This window comes from Cryptomeria japonica, chromosome 8 (genome assembly GCF_030272615.1).
Source record: "Cryptomeria japonica chromosome 8, Sugi_1.0, whole genome shotgun sequence".
Taxonomy (NCBI): domain Eukaryota; kingdom Viridiplantae; phylum Streptophyta; class Pinopsida; order Cupressales; family Cupressaceae; genus Cryptomeria; species Cryptomeria japonica.
The window spans coordinates 286,094,236-286,119,701 of NC_081412.1; the positions used below are offsets into that span (position 1 = coordinate 286,094,236).

At 36.8% G+C, this 25,466-nt stretch overlaps 1 protein-coding gene across 3 annotated transcripts in view; it reads left to right on the forward strand.

Moving 5' to 3' along the window:
* Positions 1 to 25,466, forward strand: part of LOC131035885 (uncharacterized) — a 42,089-nt gene that overhangs the window by 14,485 nt on the left and 2,138 nt on the right. Inside the window, exons 5-17 of one of the 3 annotated variants that reach the window (XR_009104008.2) lie at positions 9,139 to 9,214; positions 9,403 to 9,655; positions 9,836 to 9,948; positions 10,041 to 10,292; positions 10,387 to 10,961; positions 11,079 to 11,297; positions 11,411 to 11,470; positions 11,729 to 11,797; positions 11,950 to 12,090; positions 12,193 to 12,249; positions 15,984 to 16,043; positions 17,921 to 18,027; positions 18,120 to 18,724. Coding sequence is in view for 2 of the 3 variants with exons in the window: in XM_057967644.2 (XP_057823627.2) it covers positions 9,139 to 9,214; positions 9,403 to 9,655; positions 9,836 to 9,948; positions 10,041 to 10,292; positions 10,387 to 10,961; positions 11,079 to 11,297; positions 11,411 to 11,470; positions 11,729 to 11,797; positions 11,950 to 12,090; positions 12,193 to 12,249; positions 15,984 to 16,043 (1,875 nt within the window). In the remaining variant the exon portion in view is untranslated. The remainder of the gene's footprint in view (positions 1 to 9,138; positions 9,215 to 9,402; positions 9,656 to 9,835; positions 9,949 to 10,040; positions 10,293 to 10,386; positions 10,962 to 11,078; positions 11,298 to 11,410; positions 11,471 to 11,728; positions 11,798 to 11,949; positions 12,091 to 12,192; positions 12,250 to 15,983; positions 16,044 to 17,920; positions 18,028 to 18,119; positions 18,725 to 25,466) is intronic. The other 2 variants (XM_057967644.2, XM_057967645.2) reach the window with 2 other exon arrangements.

Sequence of the window (25,466 nt, forward strand, 5' to 3'; positions counted from 1 at the left end):
TGAGGGAGTCACAACTTTTCCTTTCATGTCTTTTGACTTTTCATTAACTTAATTAATTTTTAATTAATCATATTTAATTATACTATTTTATATTTTAATTTAATTTTAAATATTTTAATTTTATTATTATCATTTATTATTAAATTTCATTTCAAAGTGGGGACATTATACAAACTGAAAAATAAATTGAATGAATGATTCAATAATCGGATGATTACATTGAACGATATACACATGTATATATAGAGGTTACAAGACGATGTTCTATAATTAGAACATAACGTTAAAGTAATAGATTAAAGAGCTAAAAGCTAAATTAAGCTTAAAAGCTAATTAACTAAAAAGAAAAAGCTAAATGCTAAATAAAGCTTAAAAGCTAATTATTTAAAAAGAAAAAGCTAAATGTTAAATAAAGCTTAAAAGCTAATTAACTAAAAAGTTAAATGACCATTAAACAAGAAACTAAATATAGGTGACTAAAATATAATTAAATATTCTAATACCCTCCCTTAATGGTCATGCTATCTATCACACCAAGCTGCCCTCTAAATTTGAGAAACTTTGCCGGGCTCAAGGACTTGGTGGGGATATCTGTAGTCTGATCTTTTGTAGGAATGTACTGCAGTATCACTGATCCATCTTCAACATGCTGGCAGATGAAATGACAATGAAGCTCCACATGCTTTGTCCGCTCATGGAAGACTGGATTTTTGGTTAATTTTAGAACCCCTTGATTATCACAAGACAAGGGAGTAGGTCCTGTTTGAGACATTTGCATGTCTGCAAGCATCCTATGTAGCCAAATTGCCTCACATGCTGCCTTAACAGTTCCCCGATACTCTGCTTCGGTCGAGGAAAGAGCTATTGCCTGTTGCTTCTTGCTGGTCCATGTGACTGCACCTGTACCCAAGCTGAAAACATACCCAGGAGTTGACTTTCTGTCATCAACACAACCTACCCAATCTGAGAAAGTAAAACCAACTAGCCTAGGATCTTTGCTTTTGCTTTACAGAATGCCAAAATCAGGAGTGCCCTTCACATATCTAAGCACACGCTTCGCTGCAACCCAATGTTCAACTTTTGGGGTTGACATGAAGCGAGAAATATAGCTCACAGCATAACTGATGTCAGGTCTAGTGGTGGTGAGATAGATGAGGCTGCCCACTAGTTGCCTGAATGAAGACTCATCCACTATAGGTGAATCTGATTTGGCTGATAATTTGAGCCCTATCTCCATAGGTGTAGATGCAAGTTTACAATCTTGCATTCGAAACTTATCTAGTAGGCTCTTGGCATACTTTGACTGAGAAATGAATATGTGGTTATCACTCTGCCAAACCTCTACATCGAGACAATAATGGAGAATTCCCAAATCTGTCATATCAAAATGCTAACACAAATTCTATTTGACCTGCATGATCAGATGTGCTGCATTGCCAGTAATGATGAGATCATCAACATAGACTACTAGAAATAGAATATCATCACTAGTATGTTTGACATACAAATTGGGATCTGAAGGACTCCTCTGAAAGCCTTGATCAATCAAGTACTTATCAATTTTGATGTACCATGCACGAGGAGCCTGTTTGAGGCCATAGAGTGCTTTGACTAGTCTACATACCTGGTGTTCCTTACCGGCAACCTTGAAACCTGGAGGTTGCGTCATGTAGACTTCTTCCTGCAAATCACCATTGAGAAAGGCACTCTTGACGTCCATTTGATGGACTTTCCATCCAAATTGAGCTGAGAGAGCGAGGACAAGCCTAATGGTACTCATCTTGGCTGTGGGAGCAAATGTCTCTTCATAGTCGATGCCCTCCTTTTGTAAAAACCCTTTTGCCACCAACCGAGCCTTGTACTTATCAAGACTTCCATCAGCTTTATACTTGACTTTAAACACCCATTTGCAGCCAATGGGCTTCTTTCCTGGAGGAAGATCAGACAATACCCAAGTGTTGTTCTTCAGAAGACTATGTTGCTCCGCTGCCATAGCCTTTTTCCTTTCAGGTACACCTTTAGCCTCTGTATATGTTTGAGGCTCATAAACACTGTGAATGTTGGCCATAAGAGAAAAATTAACTGTGTGTTGTTGGCTCTTACCTCTAACGGATCTACCCTCAATGAGCTCATCATCATGAAGATCACCAATGGTCTTGGCCCACCACTTAGGCCGGAGAATAGAAGTACCAACATCTGCTGCAGGATGAAGAGTCCCTGGAATATCTGGAGCAAGTTCCTCTGGATGTGGATCGTGAAGATCTTGAGGAAAGTCAAGGGGTGCAATGTCATGCTTGGGAGACCCCACAACTTCAGAGTCAACTAAATCCCTCCCATCAAGTGGAGCTAAGGGAAGACGAACACCCATACTTACAGCCTTTGGAGGGTGATCCTCCGTGCTCAAATCAGGAGAGGAAGGTTGAAAAGGCCCTCTTTCTTCATCAAATACTACATCTCGACTGAATATGAAGTGATTAGTGTCTATATCAACCAGCTGATATGCCTTGTGGTTGTCATTGTAGCCGATGAACATCAATTTCTGACTCTTGGTGTGCGTGGCATCTGGAATCCAAACATAAGCTGTAGAGCCAAAAACTTTCAACTGACTGATTTTGGGCTTCCTGCTAGACTTAGCTTCCTCTGGAGTCATCTTCTTAACGACCTTTGTGGGAGACCAGTTCAGAAGGTAGACTGTAGTGAAGACCGCTTCCGCCCAAAAGTGTTTTGGAACATTTCTATGCTCCAACATAGACCGAGCCATCTTAGTGATTGTACGGTTCCTGCGCTCAACAACACTGTTCTGCTGTGGGGTGTAAGGTGTGGTAAGCTGATGCTTAATGCCATGTGATGCACAAAAGTTGGTGAACTCTGTAGAACAAAATTCCCCTCCATTGTCGGACCGAAGAGTGACTATCTGATAGCTAGACTCCTTTTCCACCAAGGCCTTAAACGTTTGAAACATGGTGAACACCTCTGATTTCTGCTTAAGAAAATAAACCCACATGCGTCTGCTGAAATCATCAACAAATAATAGAAAATACCTGCATCCAGTGACTGATGGAGTGTTCATGGGACCACAGATGTCTACATGAACGAGTTGCAAGACCTTGGATGCTCTCCAAGCGTCTTCATCTGAAAACGGAGTCCTATGCTGCTTTCCAGCTTGACACGCTCCGCAAACTCCATGATTCTGAGTTTGAATCTCAGGTAATCCTACGACTAGATCCTCTCGAACCAACTGAGAGAGATAGTGGACATTGAGATGCCCATATCGTTGATGCCAAAGAGTGCTGATGGAAGTACTCCTGGCTGCCATGGCGAGCTCCTGAGAACCAGTAGAATCAACAAGTCTATAAAGACCATGATCCTCAATACCAACTGCAACTGTAGTGCGAGTCTCCTTGTCAACAATGCTGCACTTGTGCAACCCGAAGATGACATCCAGCTGTGGTGAATGCTGCATAATCTGACTGACTGACAGTAGATTGAGCTTCATACCAGGTACAAAGTATACATTGAGGAATATTAAATCCCTCCCACCAGATGAAATCTGAACGTTGCCCTTGCCGACAACAGTATACTCTTCACCTCCACCAAAGATCACTGAATCAGGGAAAGGCATGTACTCTGTAAACCAATCTTGACGATGTGTGAAATGTCGAGAGGCTCCAGAGTCAATGTACTAGATTGATGATTGAACATCATCAGAGGAGGTTTGGGCCATGAACGCATAGAAGGTAGATTCCTTCTGATCAGGATGCGTGGCAGAATTGGCTTTCTGCTTGGAGCCTCCCTATTTGGATTGCTGGGATGCTATCAATTTCCGGCAATCTTTCACCAAATGGCCATATATATGACAGTAGGAACACTGTAAGCTCTTCTTTTTGGAAGACCTCTGAGGTTGACCTTGACCTTGTCCTTTCTGTTGGAAGGACGGAGCTTTACCCTTGTACTTATGCGAAGCTGAGGCTGTGAAAGCCTGTTCAATGGATGAACTAGCGCTGCTTCCAAACTGCTGCTTCCATCAATCCTGTTGGAGTAGCTTGTTGCAAAGATCAGGAAACTTCAAATCAACACTAGTAGAGGAGATATTGAGCATATCAATGAAATACTCGTAGGATCTGGGAAGGCTTTTCAGCGTGATCACTACCATATCCTCTTCCACCATGGTTCGGCCTATAGCTTCTAAATGATCACGGATGTCCTTGATCTTCGTAAGATGTGCGTGGATAGATGACTTCTCATCCATCATGATAGAAAACAACATATTCTTCAGAAAGAAAGCTCGGCTCTTGTTGGACGTTTCATGAAGATCCTTCAAAAGATCCCAGATCTCTTTTGTTGTTTTACCTGAAGGCACCTGTGGGAGTTGATCATCTGTGATGGAGAGTTTGATAAGCATGAGAGCCTCTCGATTCTTCACATCATCTTTGTCTTGATCATCACCTGCTCTTGTAGGACGAGATTCCTTGCCCAAAACAAGCTGATCAAGGCAACAATACTCAAAGATGGTAAGCATATGCTGTTTCCAGGTGTTGTAGTTGCGGCCGTTGAACTTCTGATTGTGTTCCAACATGATGTTGGTTAATGATGCCATCACGGAAATCGAGGTTGATCGAGGTCAACTAAGTGAAAGCAAGAGACAAAAGAATCTGATTTAAAAAAAAAATCAGAATAGAAATAGCTGTTGAAAAAACTGAAACCCTATAGGATAATTCTGGCACGAATTCCAAGGCACAAATTTCAAGGTTTAGAAGAAACCCCAAAATTAAAATTTTCTGCACACTTAAAACAGCATAAATGGTGCCAAAAAAACAGCAAAAATCCCAACGTCCACAGAAATAGCAGAAATTGTGAATTGTTTTTAAATTCCAAGGCAAATTTGTTGGCACAAAAATCGAGGCACCCAGAACGATCTGAGACCAACCCAGAAAAGCTCTCGAAAAACCCACCAAGAATCTGAAAACAGAATGCAGATCCGATGGCTCAAAAATTGAGGCACGGAAAAACGATGCACCTAGAAAAATTTGACAATGACCCAGTTGAGCTCTTGAAAAACCCACCAAGAATCTGCAACCAAAATAAAATTTCGATTTGAACAGAAGGGTCAAAACCCTAGTCGAAAATTGCAGAAACCCTAGGAAAATTTTCAACCTGCAAAAAAAAAAAACTGCCTAGGAAGAGAAAAAAATCTGCTTTAAAAAAAAAAAACAGTTTTAAAAAAAAAATCTCTTCAATAAAAACTTCGAAAAATTTTAATAACAAAAATTTTCGAAATTTTTAATTTCCATGCTCTGATACCATGAAAAATAAATTGAATGAACGATTCAATAATCGGATGATTACATTGAACGATATACACACGTATATATAGAGGTTACAAGACGATGTTCTATAATTAGAACATAACGTTAAAGTAAAAGATTAATGAACTAAAAGCTAATTAACTAAAAAGAAAAAGCTAAATGCTAAATAAAGTTTAAAAGCTAATTAATTAAAAAGAAAAAGCTAAATGCTAAATAAAGCTTAAAAGCTAATTAACTAAAAAGCTAAATGACCATTAAACAAGGAACTAAATATAGGTGACTAAAATATAATTAAATATTCTAATACAAACCACCACGAGAAGTTCCTTCCGAACAACCTGCATCCTATGCAGGGAATTTGAACCCATGGAAAACCTCTGCACACTCCTTGGATCTCGTAAGTTTGCTTGAATACAAAGAAGCTAATGTGAAAGAATTGGAAACTTCTAAATGTCCTCAAGAGTGGTTAACCATGAGATTCTTATCAACCAAACCCAAATCAGTGTTGAAGGCTTTGAATTTCTCTAGTTACCTGTTTATAGATACCAACTACATCCTAGCCAAGCTTACATCTGCCTAGTTGCCATCCCAACAAGACGGGATTCCTTAACATTCTCTACTTAAACCCATTCACCACATGTTAAAAATTCAAGAAATGCAACAGTAGAAAGAGTTTCAACAGTCAAATTTGTTGCTCAATGATGAACACTATACACACCATTGAGAAATCCTCTTGGATGCAAGCTTTTGATCCTTGAGGCTGAGAGTCACCCAAATCGAACTCTCCAAGGATGGCTTTAATAAAGTCAAGTTCATCAATATATTTGTATTTGACTGTTGCCCCTAATCTACCATCCAGCTCCCATCCCCAAAGGTAAGGATAATGATATTGAGGCTTGGATGGGCCTCTGTGCTGCACCATGTCTACTGCTAGTTATGCCAAAGGAAAAAACCTTACACCAAACACAACGAAATATCATTGGTGTCTTCAAGTTAAACAACAATTCACACAATCAACATGGGTTGAAAACAATCCATATTAAAAAGCTCATGCGAGCCAGAGATAAATACTCACACATATATCACCAAACTACTGATTATGTGGACAAGACTCACATTTTTGCCACCCTGTCACACCAATCACTACTCATCTTCAAGGGGAATTTTCACATAGTAGAGCACCTAATACACTCACATGTCTCACCATAAAAATAAACATTCTATAAAATATAAGTCTACAGTGGATGAAAGTGAACTACTTCTCATGATCTGACCAAGATTCAGGAAAAGCGATATACATAGTCAGCAGTAGATCCTGACCCACACTCCTTTTGGCTAAAAAATCAGCCTCAAATTTTTCTTCCTTGAAACAATCTGAGAATGCTATCTGATCAAAAGAATTCCTATCTGATCAAAAGAGTTCCCAACTCTTGGGGTTTCCTCTAAAAATCTCTGAAGTTTCCAATTGGGACAATAAACTTTCCAATAGCTATTAACAACCATAAACGAATCTCCTTCAACCAGAACATTTTGTTTCCAAGTGAGAGAGAGAATCACGATAAACAAAATTTCTTTCCACATTTCAAAGCACCCCACATGACCCTCCCAGTTGCAGATTTTGTCCTGATGCACTATTTGAAACTTAACTTTAGAAACCCTTTCAAGGAAAGGAAAACATCATGATAAATTAGAGATCCAGAGCAAACATTGAGAATCAGAGAAAAATAAAAACAAATAGAGACAACAATCTTATTCCAACAGTTGATGGGTTAGCCAAGAAACGCCCCATCAACCTCATAATTTGATCTGAAATGGTATAGACGAGGACACTGCAACAAGAAGTGATTGATTGATTCTTCAGAAATAAAACAAAGCGCACACCTTGATGGACTGTAAAAACCTGTTTTTATAAGGTTGTCATAAGTAAGAATCTGGTTAAGTGAAGCCAACCCAGCAAAATTATTACACTTGGGGGAAGCTGTTTTACACCAAATAAGCTTTGCAGACCAATCCTTGAGCATGGGAATTTCTTATTTATGATAAGAGATAATCAGCACAGACTGAATATTTTTCAGAAGGGTGTCCACTCCAACTAATGCTGTCCTCCCTATGCAAACAAGGGATTCTAACATCTTTTAGAAGAGAGTAGTATTTGGTTTTGAATCTTTGATCAATTAGGAAAGGGAGTTCCATAAAGTACTTCCATGATTTATTAAAGTGGCCATCCCTTCTTACCTCTATCTAGTAGTAATCACAAACCTTGGAGTACCAACATGAATCAAATGCTTCCTAACCTCCAATAAGCTAGCCAGGAACTAAACCAAAAATCAACTGAATGCCCATCACCCAAGTCCTAGGCGAGTCTCAAACTTGTAACATCATGTGAGGCAACTGAGAAATTTCAAACCGAAGAGCCTCGGAGTGAATCATCGTCCCAAAATACTTATATTTCAAAAGATAACTCCAACTAGCATCATAATCATCCAAGAAGTGCCAAGCAAGCTTATTATTTAGAGTCATGCTTTGCAATTCTTAGCTCTTAACACTTGCACCACCCTGAGACTTTTACCTGTGAACTTTCTCCTAGCTAAGAAGCAGGAATTCTTGTCATCCTGAGTGCCTTGCCAACAATGGCTGCTTTATGAATTGGGAGGATGGACGAGATAAAATTGAATAGCTTTCAAAACTGCTTTACTTTAAGTGAACTGTCTTTCCAAGCATAACCATTTACTATTCCAAGAGGCCAAGCATTCCTGAATTTCAGCTCCCACTTCATCCCACAAGTTTACTTTACAGAGATTCATAAAGAGATGAATGCTGTCACGATACTTGCAAGGAAGCAAAGTGGTCCAAAATACCAAATTATTGACAATATGCCCTTGCAATCAGGGGCCAACATTGAAAAAGAAAATCTTAGATTTTTCCTGATATATAAGCTATTCTGTGGTTGATGGTTAATGTTTTAAATCTTCACATCAAGAGTGTGCCTCCAGCAACATATTGAAACCAAAATAAATGGTATCATCCATAAACCGTCTATTGGTCTCTAGGTGCAAAAGAGGAGAAGCTGACAAATGTGCTAGATTGCCCCACAACTTGCAACCCTTAATAAGCATGCCCGAGGCTTTCATCCTAACGATAAAAAGATAAGGAAACAAAAGTAGCCTTGTTTAATCCCCTTGGAGTTTTTGAAGCAGTCGACAGGGTTGCTATTGACCAAGGTTGAAAACAAGCTTTGCAGAGGACATTCATAACCCAGCTAACCAATTTGTTGTTGAAGCCAAAAGCCAACAAGACAACATCAAAAACTTCCAACGGACTTGATCACAGTTCCACAGGTATTAACAATATCGAACTTGATCACTATCATCTTTGATATTGTCCTGATGATCAGAATGAATCAGCTCATGAATGACAATGACAGTGTCAAAAATTTGACTGCTTTCCATAAAGCCTCGTTGCATTTAGAAACCAATCTTGGATTCTTAGTGTAAGATATTTAACCTCTCAGCAATGGCTTTAGAGGTAATTTTATTGGCAATATTACAGTGGGCGATTGACCAGAAGTCCAAAAGTGCTAAAGAAATACATTTGAACTCCTTCAGAGCTTTACCAGATTTTGAAGAATCATTAATCACTAAGACGAGATCTTGACCCAAGAATTGAAAGAACATTGCTTAAAGTCCATGGAACTACATGACAGATGCAATTACTAATTGTTTTGGTGGAGTCTTATATTTCAGTTTATATGTTAAATTTATTTGCTAGATTTTCCGATTTTATTATACATAATATGCTATTGACAAAGAAGATTTATCTGGCTGATGTCCAGGAAGCTGAGCAACTGGCAGATTCTGTGTCAACAAAATTGAAGTGTCAGTCAGAAAGCTTACATGCTGAAATGGAAGGTATTTTTTTCAGCAAAAAATAGTATTTGCACTTGGCAATATCAAAATGTTTGTGCTCTGTTCTTTTTGCCAAGATACACCTTATTCTTTGAGTAGTAGTTGGAAAGTACTCTAAGAATTGGATGGTCATACGGAGCTCTATATTTATGAAAATAGGTATGTTTAGTGAAGTTTTTTCTATGTGTCAGATGTTCCAGAGGGAATTGGTGACTCTGCTGTTGAAAAGAACAGTAATTCAAAGCATGCTTCCTTAAAAATACAGGCTAAATTGACTGATTGTAAGGAGCTTACTCAGTTAAAGAATAACAAAGCAGTTTCTAGTAATCTTCTATTGAAGGGGCGCACGACTAGGGAGGACCTAGATGCTGTGATGGATGGGAGTAATTCTGGTTTAATATTTGAAGGGGATCGAGCTGAAATTCCTCTTACGTTGGATATTGAGTAAGAACACATTCATTGTTGGATGCTATTTAGTTTTCTTATTGTCTAGGATCTAGATTTGTCTCAGTGATCTTCGTTTACTGTTTTGGTTTCTAGTGTATGGACTAGACATTTAGGCTTTTTACACTTATGCATAACAGGAAGACATCACCAATAATTCCTTATTATGTCAAATTTCAGAAGCGTGAAGAAATCACCTAATTACTATGTTCATCCTTATATACAAAGGAGACTACTGGAATTTCAAAATGGTTTAGGATTTCAAAAAGGAGATCAAGGAATGAATCATGATGGTAGGGACTGAAAATCTGTACAATTTTTATGCAACATCTTGTTTGTATTTGGTAGATGAAGTTTTACTAAATGACTTTGCGTTTTGGAACAGGCCACCCTGAAAGTAAAGCAGCAGCTGGAAAGAGTTGCTTTCATGGAACAAAAAATACTGACTATGGAATGGGTCCCACTTCTAGTATGTCCAATGTTGAATCCATCTCAAAAGATTATCAAAGAAAGCAGGTTATAGGGGCGAGGAATAAAGGAGTTTCAAATCTGGCACCAGAAAATGAATTAGAAAGTGAAATTCTATTCTTGCAGAGCAGTCTTCTGGATTATGCATGGATAAATCGTAAACATATTGGTATGTTCCTTCCCTTGATACCATTTATATATTGAGTTTGCTCATGTTGGTGTCTTCAGTGATGGTAATCTTACTACTCTGAATATCATTTCAGAGGATTTACTTTTCAGGGTGATAACAAATTTATCAAAAGATCAGCAGGCTTTGCGGAAGCAAAAAGCTGACAGAGTTGTAGTGAATGAATATCTACGCCGGGAAAGAGAAGCAAAGAAACAGGGTAGGAAAGAGAGGCGGCATAAAGAGGCACAAGCTATCTTAGCTGCAGCTACTGCAGCAGCTGCAGCATCACCTAGGATCGGTTCTTCTAGGAAAGATGGATTGGGAGATGCAGTTGAAGAGCATGGACTGCGTCAAGTTATTTTTCCGAGCAGACCCTTACAACCTGATGAATGGGGCACTAGACCTAGTTTTTCTATGGCACAGCCCATGAAAGTATCACAGCAGAAATATCTTAAGGGGAATATTGTGGCTGGAATCCCAGGCTCGTCTTCACAGACAATTTTACGGGCTAAAGAGACATTGTCAAGGCCCATTGTTGCAAAATTTTCATCAGAAAAGCAATTTGATTCTTACTCCTTGTCAGCTGGTTCACTGCAAAATGAATCGCTTTTATGTGATATTTGCCGGCTTCAGAATGGAAACAAAATTTATACCTGTCGCCATTGCAAAGTACTTAATACTAATTGTCTTTTGAGTATTAACTCACTTTATTTTCTGTGGGATGATAGTAATGGTTTATATGGGATATTTCTATCTTTAATATAGTTTGTAAATACTTTATGGCAGGTCTCTGTTCACCAAGATTGCTATGGTTTATCTCCAGTTCATTCATCAACATGGTATTGTCAGCCATGCGAAGAATTAAACTGGAAATACCATGGTTCAAGATTTCTGTCTAGCCAAGGCAGGCCTGGATATGATCTTGAGTGTGCCTTGTGTGGTGGTCCAAGTGGTGCATTTAAGATAACTACTACAGGTCAATGGGTTCATGTATTTTGTGCTGAGGTATGAAGTTTGATTGATTGAAGATAATAGATGTTTTTAACATTATTACAATTTTAACATAATATGATTTATTATCTTGTTCACAACTATATATTTTTGCGCTAAATCTGCAGTGGATACTGGAGAATACATTCAAGAAGGGCCAGATTGAGCCCATTGCAGGGATGGTATGTGTACGTTGCTGTCCTATTGTATTTCTATTTAACATGATGCTTTTCTCATTTCTTTATGATAATTGATTTATGTATCGGAATGCTATTCTATTGTAATTTGGCTTCATAGCATGCTTAGCATCAATATGGCCCTGGCCAATTTCAAGGGCATCTTTTAGAAGTAAAATTGTATAATTACTTTTTTTCACATATTGATAATGCCAATCTTGTGCCATGCACTTTTATTAATGTTAATTAGTAATATGTTCCAAAATTCAGGAATTTCTTTCCAGAGAGAGACCAATCTCAGCTTGCAGCATTTGTCATCGACAGGGTGTCTGTTTGAAGGTTAGGATTAATATACATGAAAGTTAAAAAATTATAGTAAAACTTTCTGCTTGGTTAGGACATATAGTGACATAGTCAATAGCTTGCCAAATTTCATTACGAAAATACATAAAATCTGCATTAAATATAAACTGGATTTTATATTTCTACAGTGCAATTTTGGCCACTGCCACAATTATTTTCATCCATTATGCGCAAGAGACTCTGGGCTTTATATGACTGTTGGTGTTCATGGAGGAAGGGTTCAACATAAAGCATATTGTGAAAAACATAGCTCAGAGCAAAAGCTAAAGGTAGTGTAACTCAATTTTATACATAGTTGATAGTAGTGAAACTATGAGTTTTGAATGTAGTTAAATGCAAGTTTTTATAAACATGGTCTTTAAACAATGCAGGTTGATTCCCGGAAACATGGAGGTGCTGGAGAGTTAAAACTTATCAAACAAATGCGGGTGAGCTTATTTGTCAAGTTTGTGAAGGTTTTAATTGCCCTATTGTAATAATGTTTCTTGAAAGACTAGCTTCATTCAGACAATCCTTCAATTCTGGTTATGAGATAAGTCTGATAATGGTTTTGAATATTTTATAAACAGAATGAAAGTTGAAACTATTTAATCTAGAAAATCATTATCCTTAATGACAGTTTTTTCTTTGACATTACTCATATTGTGAGATGTAATGAGCTGAACTAAAAAACATTAAATAAAAAAATATAATAAAAATAAATTATTGAAAATAATATATATTAGGGAAAACCTGCTAGCTCAAACTGTTGGTAAGGTTGTGCTAAGGCTTTGGGCTTGTCCCATGTAGGTCCAAGGTTCAACTCTCGCCAGATGGATTTAACTGGTGACTGGGAGGTTTGAGCCTGCTCAGTCATCCGCAGGGGACTAGTCTCGCCCCAACTCGCTTCTCTGTGACCCCAACTTGGCAAAAAAATGTAAGCCCAAGGCAAGGTCTGGTGGGAATCTCTGGGTTGAGACGCCGGGATACCCCTGTGATAAAAAATATATAATATATATTACTTTTAAAACACGACAAAATATGAGTTAAAAAAATAAAATTTAAAACATTTTTAAAATTTAAACAAATTTCGATAATAAAAATATAATTAAAAAATTAAGTAAAACCAAATAAGTATCTAAATGTGCACCTCAGTTTTAAATGTGAGCCGGAGTTTGGAAAAGGAAAATGCGGAGAAAAAGCAAGAAAAAGTTAAAAAAAAAAAAAAAGAAACCATAGACTTTTTCGGAACAGACAGATGCATTATGGTGGAGTTATACAGCTTGGAAATGGCTGTCCGTGATGGGGAAACGTGTTTCGGCTTTTGAAATGCAAAACGGCTCTCTCCCATCATGTTTGTGTCAACACAGATGTGTATGCATGCAATATTTAAGAAATGGTTTTTTAGGAGATTAGTTTTCGTCCACTGTAAATGTGTGGGGATTAACTCCTGTTACATGTGTGAGTGTCATGTACTAACAAACATAGGATTCAGGATTAGGGAATTCATATTAAATAGCATTCTGCTATATTGTGTTTATATATAGTCACAAAGAGATGTGGCTACTAGTATGTTCCCTGCACCTGAATCCATGTCTCCTGATTTGCATGATGCTTAGTGAAATTTCATAGCATCGTATCTTTGATTGAAGGTTGCTATCATGAAATAATGTTTAACAATTTTTTTTTTCTAAATGGCAAAAGTAGTTGTAATTTTTGTCAAAATTGTCAAAATGTTTTCTTATATATTCCATGGAATTGTTCTAGTCCATGGTTCTCTTTCCTCATCATCTGTTCCCTTGTGGTCTCCATATTAATGTCCAATACAAATGCCATTCCTAGGAATTTTAGGGTGCTTCTAGGCTGCTCCTTTTTAAATTCCTGCATTTCCTTTTCGGGTACTGGGGAATACAGATTTATTTGAAGTTGTAATAAACAGGAATGTGCTGTTTGGATTCTTCAACATGCCATCGATGTTGTTAAATGCTCATAATCACTGGAATGTTCTTGTAAGCTGTGTATGTTCAAATGTATAGTGTGGAATCAGGATGTTCGAGGTACCTATATATGATTATGTATTTTATTGTCAAGTTTTTGTCCAAAACTATTATTCTCAAATTCAATGAAATGTATAAGTAAATGTGGTTGTTTCTCACATAACTAGTCAAACTAATTGTAGAGGCTGTTGCTTTATGGATATTATAATGTTCTCTAGTTTTTATTTGAAAAAATACATAGGAAAAATAATCAGATTAAAGGTGAATTTTAGCTGGAACATACAAGTATTCCATTGGAATTTCTGCAGTTGTTATGGGAATTGATTCACACCCCTTGCATGTGGCACCATTTAGATTGCAATCAATACACTTGCGAGGAGTTTTTGACTTCCTAGTGTTAGTATCAGTACAGGCACATTTGGAGCTGAACATTGTTAACTACAATATACCTTCTAGCGTTAATCCGTTGATGAATATTTGCAGCTGAATAATCCTTATAAGAATACACTTGGAGTTTTTATAATGCACCAAAAATTTAAGTCAATAAATGTCTATTTTTTGGGAGATTTTATAAATGCACCAAAGGCTGGAAGATACATGTTGCAAGGTAGGTGATAATGCTTACATCAAAATTCATATGTTACTAAAATCGACAATTCATTCACAAAAAACTGCTTATTTTTTTTTGAAAATATCAAGGATATTAAAACCATCTTTTAGTCCAAATCACAGACTCACATATACACAAGCCATAATAGAACTACACAGACTCAATCAGGATCACATAGAAATCTACCTTATTTGTATCTTTTCTGCTCTGTTTTTCTTTGTGGTCATTTTCTATCTTGATCTCCTTTCTATCTTATCTTCCATTGTTACCATTTTACCTTTGGTTTGTGCCTCTCCTATTCAGCCCTTCCTCTGGATTATCTAACTAACAACCATTCTTAAATATTCGTCCCCGTATAAAGATCTTACAAACCTTCTATTTAAAAACTTTTATTTGAATGTCATCAAGTAAATGTAGCTTCTAACCTTCATTCACTGTTCATTCTGTTTCTTCCTGCTTTGCAATGAACATCTAACCTTCATTCCATTGGTTGACTTGGACTACATATTCATTCCTGTCACATCATTTTTGGATCTCCCTAGCACAGTAATTGATTGGACTAGTCCAATATTATTGATCTTATTTCACTAGTTGTAATTTTGGTCATTTTCCCTGTTGTCATCTGCCATTGGCTTCTTTGTCTAATTTGATGCTGCTTAGGACTGTTGTCTCTTTCACTTATCTAGTTATTTCTTGTCATCCTAGGTTTCTTTATAGTTTAAGCTTCTGATAACTCTGTTTTTGAGTTTTTCAGCTGAGATCTTCCATTTCCAGGTTCTCTCCTTATTTTTGTATTCATGATGCCTTGTGTTCCTGCCTTTCACCAATCTGCTATCCAATATATTGCCCCTCTCAGCTATTAAACCTGGTTGTTGATTCTGCAATACCACTTTATAGCCATCTCAATTACCAATCATATACCCCTTGGATTGCAATACCCCACTTCTAATTTCTTTTGTCTTTCTGTGTCATTGTGACATGCACACACTTCAAACCATAGCATCGCGACATGGTATTTCAAGAATTCCAGCTTTTGCTTGAGATATAATTCACATTAACACTGAAACCCGAGTCTTTGCTAGAAATGATTAGTATGAAATTTTAATATGCATCATTGGTTAAGCTGGTATCATTAGGCAAGAAGGATGTGTTTATGCTTCTCGTAGAGTGATTTCCTTTAATGATTGATGAGAGTCACAGTATGTGCATTGGATCACTGAACCGAAGGTGAATTCCTAGCTTTACCTTCTAGAGTGACATGGGTGAATTTCCGATTAGTTTGTATTCAAATGTAAGAGATTATTGAGACACAAACTTTCTGTAATTAAGACTCATAAATATTGGTCCTTATTTGTATTTGCTGTATAATGTTAATTTGATGTAAGCAAATTGAGGTGTAGAGACAATTCTCTGGTAAATTATTTCTTTGGTGCTTCAAGGATAACTGAATTTTCATGCTTGATGTTTGAGATTATTATATTGTGGCTATCTTCTCCTGATTTTTTCGTATTATAGAACATAAATTCTTCACTATTGTAATTTCTTAGCAGTTAACTTTATGAATTCCTTTTGCCAGGTTGAACTAGAACGCATACGACTTATTTGTGAACGCACTGTTAGAAGAGAAAAGTTGAAGGTTGGTTTCAAAAGTTTCTTTGTTATTCTTGTGCCTTTGATGTGTTTATGGACAAAATTGGGTTTTACTTTGGTATTTCATGTTTATTGCTTACATTATCTAATGAAAAAAGACGGTTTTTTTAGTTGTAACTATGCTAACTCTAATGTATTCTCCAACTACTGTAGCAATATCTATTGTACCTTCTTGAACTCTGTTGCATAAGCATATGGCAAGGATCATCTAACAAAACCATAGAAATATCAAGTACATATAAATCGTCAATTATATGAAGAATCACTTAAAAGATAAATACAAAAGCTTTGTTGGGATTCCTTAAAGGCCAAATGTATGTTTCTTAAGAGTTATGCTCATAATCACCTTGGCAGCCTGTAGTTCTCAAGGAACTAGAAGGCAGGGATAAAAAATTATGCACAATCATGGAGTGGATGGAGTTGATTTTGCTACCATCGGTCAATGATATCTGAAATGGGCAGATTCTTTGACAACGCATTCCCATATAAGTTTCTTACATGCTCTTGGTTCTGTACATGCCATCAAATATAGAGACCATTGCAAGCTTTTTCCTTCAACCACATGAACTAGAGTAACACATGGCTGAGTGAGTTATTAAAAATAAATCTTACATTTTAGCCAAGAATTATAAAAGAAATATTGAAAGAGGAAAGGAAGAACTTAAAAAGAGCTACATTTACAAGCTCCTTAGCTGGAATCCAAACTTACACATCATTGACTATCCATTATACAATGTGAGCGTTGACAATCATCCTTAGGTATGTAGGCTGTTTACATTGCTCAGGTAGTAAGGACTACAAGGTGTTGAATAGGTTTGTAAAATGGATGTGGCCCCAGTTCTACAAACTCTCTAATCAAAGAGAAGATCCATGATTGGTTGTGAATTATTTGAAAATATTATGCCTATGCTCGACAAACATTTTGACCTGCCTTCAGTTTGCAAATATTCTGTACTATCAGATCATTGCTGTTGGCCAAACAAATAGTCCAAAAACTGGTAGTGTGCCTGTCCATAAGTAGTCTAACTAGAGCATCAACACAGTTTGCTGCATTGTCAGTGAGTTATTACTTTAGATTCTCCTCATACAGCTTTGGTATTACTTTGATTCTTAGAATTTTTAATTTTCTGAGGCAACAATTGACTTAGAAAAACCTTCCCACCTGAAGACAAAACTTGGAAATTCAGTAGCACCATACTTTCTTTTTCAGGCTATCCACCAGTTATATTTGTGCAATCCTTAGTCCAGATAGGCTACTCCTCTTAAATGATTGTGCTTGCAACTGCCAGCATCCCTATCTTATATTATAGGGGTATTGGACTTGAGTTCAACCACAAGCATCGCATCCACTATTGCTTGCCAATAAGGGAACCCTTAGAATTGTAAAAATTACAACAGAATACAAAACTTGATTTGAACACTAAAAGGTTACTAAAAAAGTGGAATTTCATTAAGGTAATTAAAATTTAAAATTGATCTGATTACATTTGCTTCATTTCTTTTCTCTTGGTTCCGTTCTGTTTTTTCAAGTGATGGTATTGGATCAGGAACACTGCATGGGACAAACCATGAAGCTCCTGCACCCAAACAGTCGGTCCTTTCAGATAAAAATAGTGAAAAATAAAAAATACTAGGTATTTGAGTGAGAGTAAGTGTGATAAGTTAGTGAAACAAATAAAGAAATGTCACTTAGTTCTTTAGAGATCCAATTGATCTTTTTTTATTTTTTTCAATTTTAATTGTGTTTTAAGTGACATTTTTCAATACGCTTTCTCGTTTTTTAAAGTTTTGCATGACTTGCCAAGTTTAAGAAATGGGACATTACGGTTTTCTCTGACTAGTGAGTCCCATTGGCAAACTCAGCAAGGCAGCGAGTTGAGGTGGGGAGATGCCAGTTTTCATCATGTCTCGTTGCTTAGGTTTACTCTAGTTTCCATGTTATGGAAATGGCATGAAAGGAAGTTAATAAGGTGAGTGGACTTTCTATGTTCTTGTTTCTGTGATCATGAACAAGAATACAGGCGCTACTAATGTAATTTTCATATCCTTTTCTATGTTGCAGGGTTCAACAGAATCCCCCTGGTGCCCATATGGGCCCAGTTCAGGTACGGGTCTGAGATGCCCTGGGGTTCACCCAAGGTCTGCTGTAAGTTCCCTGGGCAAACTCAGGGGGACCCAAAGGCCGCCCAAAAGGAAAAACCAAAAAATAAATTTATAAATAAAAAAGTGCCGAATACCTAATTTTGCACTTAAGTGATAAAATTATGAAAATGGTATGTGCCATGATGGTTTGTTTGGTTTCAAAGGCCATTGGGGTCTCCATCTCCAGACCCCCACTAGTTGCCATCTCCAAACCTAGGCCCTTGGTTCCCTTAGTTAAGTGCAGCTGATTGGGTGCAAAAGAAGCTTGAGGATTTGCTCATCATGCACTACGACTTGCATCACTTGTCACATAAGGAATTTGATTACAGTAAAGGGTGACGAGGAATTGGATCAACTCTTGAGTGGGCTGACAATTTGTCAAAATCTCTTTAGATGAGGCAGCTTCTACATATGATCTAGCTAATGGAAGTGGCGTTGTAACTCTTTGTGGCTCATGAAATTGAACCAAATGTTGAGTTTGATGCTCTTGATGAAGAGCAAAAGGAAGACTACTGAATGTTGATTGTAAGTTTCATTGTGTATTGATATTTGACAAATCACCGAATTCTGATTTTATGGGTTTTTTTGGTAAATTATCAGGTATTTAAAGATTTCTGTTTATTGGCAGTTATAACTGTTTACTGGCATACCTGAACCTCAAACCTGTACCCGTACTAAAATATCCAAAAAATAGGGATAACAATATCTTCCTTTAATTTAATAACACTTAGTTCTATCCCAACTTTAATTCACTGATGTGCATATGTTAGACTGACTGCTTATGGCTTCCAGCACGGAAGTATTTGACAGAAAGACAGCTTAACAGAAATAAATATTCGGCCAGATCATGAATTTGAAAACCATTTACAAAATCGTCCAATATTGAAAATTAAGTCAGAAAAAAACAAAGTCAGACCTTGCACCAAAAATCGATTGCATTACCCTTCAGCCAAATGAATACAGAATATTTGGCATTGGAAGTTGCCAAATAAAGGTGTATGAAGAGTTTGGTTACTGCAAGACTCCTGGGTAGTTTACTATCATTCAAGCCAGTGATTGCCCAAATGATATTTCCAACACCAGTGCAAGAGTATAGACGGTTTCCTCAATGTTCACAGCTCAGAACTCATGACTTGATACAGAAAGCTTGGCACTTGAATGGAATCGATACTCCAATCTGTTACCAGTCAAATGATTTACTGCCAGAATTTATGGAAGCTGTGAAACTTAGGAAACCCTGAACATTATAAATAAGTGCCGTTCATCTTTCTGCCAAGATCGTGCCCTTATGCCTTCCGCACAAGCTAAATACACCGCTCAGCCAACATTAAGCTAGCAATAAATGTTTCTGCCAAACCTTAGAATAACGGCATATATAAGTCTTTAGTATTCCGATGGCCTAAGAAATTACACTTTAATAGATTGACTTATATGAAGCCCTTATTGAGACGGCCGGTTCAATATTAAATCGTCAGATTTAACCAACCACAACTTCAATCTTTAATATGACTTAGGCTCCAAATACTTCCAACCCACAGCTTTATAATATCATCGAACTCCTTATTGAATTGGACTTTAATTTATTTTCTTCGTCCACCAAATATTAAAGCCACAAATTTATAACAATAATCATAATATAAATCAAGCCACAGCATAAAAATGTTGATTTGCCAATACAGAATTAACGGTGGAATAAAATTATCAAACTCACACCAAACTTAAGAAAGAAGCCAGTATTCAACAGATGGCAATTGCAATATTAAATCTTTATTTCCAGATAGATGCAAATTTTCACAGTGCTGCAAATATCTTTATTTCTGCTACAAACACTTATAAATTTGTCTCAGTTGGAGACTTCACAAATTTGGCACAGATGTAGATTCCATCATAAATCCAACCATTTTGAAGAACCAGGTTTCTGTCCAGCTCTCCTATCAACTCCTAAAGGTTTCCGTCTTTAGAAATCATAAACTGTTTATCACATTCATAAGCATGCTTTACTTCTCCCAGCCAGCCTCCTTATTGAGAGATCCAGGAAACATCTAGAAGATTAGGCCGACTTAAATATTTGACATAATTGGAAAACTTTATCTAATAAAATGACTCAAATATATTTTCTCTTTATTTTATAATTATATTAATCAATTAAAGTCATCCTTAAGAATTAAAATTAATTTTTGGACAATTTAATCAATTAATTCAATTAAGCCACTTAATAAAAATTTGTGGACATTACACGTACCAGGACCAGGACCAGCAACTTAGATCTCTGTTGATGTGTAGCTGATTGAGGTACTAATCATTTAGTGTCTGGTTCTGTTTATCAAGATTTAATATAATGTTGTATTATATCAGTTTTCTTCAGATTGATAGCATCCACACTCCTGCATCTGTCAACTTTTTATTGTTAATTGTAGTGCATTAAGATATATAATTCATCCATTATAGGGCGATTTTAAATGTAAATAAGCTTACATGTGAGCATGGACATCTATCTATTTTGCAAATCTGCCAATTGCTGACTGTTCTCAGATTCTAGTTGCATAGGCTTTAGTATATGGTCTCGATTCACTTGTCAGCTCAACACAGAGGCCTTCTTCATGTAAACTAGCCCCATCCATGTACCGGCCACCCTAACAGTAGAATCAGTCATTATTGGTGATGTCATCACAATTACATATCACCTTTTCATGATACAAAATTTCAAAATCTCTTAGCGTTTTTGAAATGAGTTCATTCTCCTTTTCTAAAGAGTCAGTTAATTGTTTTACATAGATATATTTTACATGACAGAAGGGAGCAGAAAGTTTTCTCTATGATTAGTTTTATCTGCATATTCATTCATTCAAGTTAATCATTAGAATGAGTTATAGCTTGGCATCACATGCAGGCTGCTCTCACATACAAGGTGTCTGGGCATACCCCTTGGTTACATATTGATGGTTGGTGATTTGTGAACTAGAAGGATATTCCTCAACTAGATTATCAACAACTATTTTAATTCCTAGTCTGAGAGAGCACATGCCAGAAATTACTTAGCAAAAAAATGAGGAAGGAAATAGAATAAAACAGAGAACTACCACCATAAGAGTGGTTTACCGAGGAAAAATTCCTTATGGATAAACATTCCAATAAATGCAAATATACTAAGCTGTTATAAAATGACATTACACTTGAATAACAGCCCGGAGGCTTAATATACAGAACCTAGAAACAACTGAGACAACTCCCAATGACCTCCAATAGCTCTCACAATTACTTCCCCTGCTGCAATTACAATGACAGCCTTGAATAACAGAGAATTTCCTGCAAGAACTCCTCTCACAGCTCTCTAAGATAATAGAAGCACACTAATAACTTGTTTTAGCACATGCCCAAGGGTGTATAAATAATATTATACACATCTGGAAGCTGAAGAGACCAAGAAATCACACTTGGAAGAGGAAAAATCGAGAAATTGGAACATCATTGAATTCCATGTATGATTGTAACAAACTCACTGCATCTGACAAAGATGGTCTCACCATGGTGAATGAAAAAATTGCTGTGGTGATTTTGTTTTCACTGCCTGCTGAAGCTGCCGATTGTAAAATTAAATACTCAAATTTTTAATATCTTTTTGCACATCAAAGCTTGCAAATGGATTCTCCATTCCACTTTGAACACTCTCCAGCATCAAAGAAGTTGTCCTAGTTCCAAAATCATGCCATGAAGTACAAAAATTGGACCCTTTTTGGATTGCACCTCTCCATTTAGGAAGCATTTTCCCCCAAAAGTTTAGAGACTTAATGGTTGTGGGTGGAAAAACCTTAACTGATGATGCATGTGCCACCTTGTCTTGTGCCACAATGCAAGCACAAGGCAAAGTTTGATACACCTGTCTTCAATTGTTAGTGTGGTGAGAAAGTAGATTGCTCGAACATGGAGAAACTTGATTGGCATTGGCTGCTTTGTGCCATAATAAGCATATAATGTAATTGATTTACCATTCTTGATTATCTGATGTTTTTTAAGCCTCTTATACAATACTGATTCCTTTCATACAAGTATGGACTGCCCAAGATGACTACATGCATCTAATGGACTTACACCAAACTAGTATTGCTTATGAGCTAGCCTATCAATGCCTTATTTGATCCAACATGAATAATAAGGTTTGGGATGTTGAACCGTTTTAAGGCCTAATTTATATATCAAATCTTGTTCAACCAAGCTAGCTTGAGGGCATGAATCAAAAAGAGCTAGATAAAACTTAGAATGTTATCAGAATTACCATCATTCTCTTATGCTTTTTAATCACTAGATTATCTACATTGACTGAGGGCATAGAGTTTTTCTAACCTATTTTACCTTATAAGGGTTCTTTTCAGATTGTTGTTTCCAACATAAAGACTCTACACAACCATCCTTATCATGATGATCACAATGAAGTACAATTTTTTTCTTGATGCTGAGAGCTCCCTTATCTGTAGGAGAGGATGGGGGACTATCTACCTCAAGGTAGCAAGCAAAGTTCATGCTACATATATATCCATCAGTTTGTAAAGAAAAACAAGTCTATTAAGACCTCCTATGTATTAATTGGAGTTTCCTCATATAGTGCATCTTTTTCTTTTTGACCAGCTCTCCTATGGAATTCACTAGTATATTCTTATGTATCTCAACCTTATTTTTGCTTAAGGAATTGCTTTTCCTTACATTTTCCCTCTCCATGGCAAATAAGATAAAATTGCTTCTTGATTAACCTCTTAAACTGTTCCCAAGAACTTGTAGGAGCTTGTTTCTCAAGTTCCATGGAATACATGAGACTTTTAAACCAAGTCAAGTCATGCTTTGCCATTCTTAATCTAGCAAAGGAAATCTTTTAAGGGAAGAGAATGCACTCATACCACTTGTTCTGTAAACTTGAAGGATATTCCTCAACTAGCTCGTCAGCAATAGATTTCAATTCTTAGTCTAAGAGAGCACCCATTTAATGACACAGAACAACAGTTTTTAGAAGACATGTTTACTCTGGACTCTGGAGAAACTCCTCGTGGGTAAAAAATCCAGCAAATGCAAGTGTATATCCAATTAGTGTTTCAAATGGCATTACAATTGGAAGAACTACCCTTAGGCTTAATGGATAAAGCCTTTAAACAACTAAAATAGCTCTCAATTATCTCCAGTAGCCATCTAAGATGATAGAATCACGGGTAAGAGCTTGTTATAGTACATCCCCAAGGGTGTATAAATAACATTACAAACATCTGGAAGCTGAAGAGACTTGGAAACTGTGCTTGAAAGAAGAAATAATGAGATACTGGAAATGTCACTGGACTCCACAAATGATTGTTACAATTTGCTGCTTCCAATAGAGAGAATTTTGCGCTCACTGTGATTGTGGGAAATTCCCCATAGTATATGACTAAGTTACCGGTTTGGATACGGGTACGGGTATAGATACGAGTGTGTGTATATATATATTTATATAAGTTCAAACATCTAAATTATAAAATATAAACTATATCAGTGTATAACTATAAGAAGAGTGCTACTCATGTTCTTCATCAGAAGCATTGAGGTCAAATCAAAATTTGGTTCAATTTCATTTGACTCCCAATTGGTTTGCCACTACCACCAGCTGTGTCAAGTGCAGAAGCTGCTTCAATTTCATTTTTCAAACATTTGACAAAATGCCAAATCATTAACAACACAAGGAAAGTGATTTCACAAAACATAAGCAAACAGCTGCTACATATGCATAATGTAAATCAACTGAAATCAATCTCAGTAATGCTGATATAAAGTTTACTAACCCCATGTTCATATGTATAGCTCACATATGCAACTGAAATGATAATTAATTGCTTGCTTGCTGGCATATTCTGATTAAAAAAGATGTCACAAAGTTGTGTGAGTGAAACTGAGGTTTTAATTTATGAAACTATGCTTGGGTACGACCTTGGGTTCTCTGTGGGTCTTTCTATGAAGGACCCACAGAGAACCCAGGCACCCAGGAAAAACCCAAGCCGAAGGACCCACAGAGCACCCAGGCACCCAGGAAGAACCCAAGCTGTACCCGAACCGTACCTGTACCCGAACAGTGCCCGCACCAGGACCCAGGCTAAAATAGAAGAACCCAGTATCTTAGGTATATGATGCTTTTGCTGTGGTGAATATGTTTCACTGGTTGCTGAAACTAGCAATTTCTTCAAAATAGGCAAAATACTCAGTTTTTGAAGATTTTCTTGCACACTGAAGATAGCACATAGATTACCTATTCCACCCTGAGCATTTTGCAACATTAAAGTTGTTCTAGTTCCAAAACATGTCATTAACTACAAAAAGCAGATCCTTTTTGGATTAGTTGGAGTATAGGGAGTCCATGCACATCTTGGTGCATGCAGACTTCTACATTAGATACTGTCATGGTGTTGGTAGCATATAACACGACTCTTAATTGCAAGATATAATATTATGCTCTCTACTTATGTGGTGTTTATGCCAATACATGCATCTACATCTACATTATTCTCTTTGTTCTTTTGTATTCTGTCATAGTATTCTTCTTTCTATTCATTCACCATTCAGTTTATCATTTAATTAGTTTACTGTCATAATGCTGTGATATTCTCCTGCTTCTAACATGTCTAAATTTCAGCAATTTAGAGTGTTGTCCTTGGATACTTGAGAGAATTCAATCAGGAAACTATTTAGAATATGACTTTGCATGTTGGCATTCAGATAATTGGGAAACCTTCAGTTCCTGATGATACGCTAAATTTTGGATCATATTTATAAAGCAATTTGTCTGTTTGGACTGTTCATGCCTTCTATCTGCAACATGATGTTTGGCATCTGTATCAGATATGATTGTTCTGCATTCAAATTTTTGATCTACAGTCCAGTCCCTTCTAACATCGTGTTATGTAGGCCATATGCTTTGATATCTGCTTCTATATGTTGAAGTTCATATTATGGCCTTTTTTCATATGAAAATTCATCAAATCTGTCAAAAGTTGCTAACTTTATAGTATATACATCCCAGTCCATACCTGAGCTCTGGATTGATCAATATCAGATAATTTTAGCATAATCAATATATGCTATGAACAAGTGCCTAAAACTGTATGGACATGGTAATGTCTTTTTTGTTCTGTAATTGATGGTTTCAAGCAGACGTTTAGCCCAAACTAGGCAGTAACTGGCCCAGCTGTTAGGACCTCAAGAAACAAATAAGCAGTTCAAATTCTGCAAGTGTAACAGCGCACCAGGGGCACAGAGC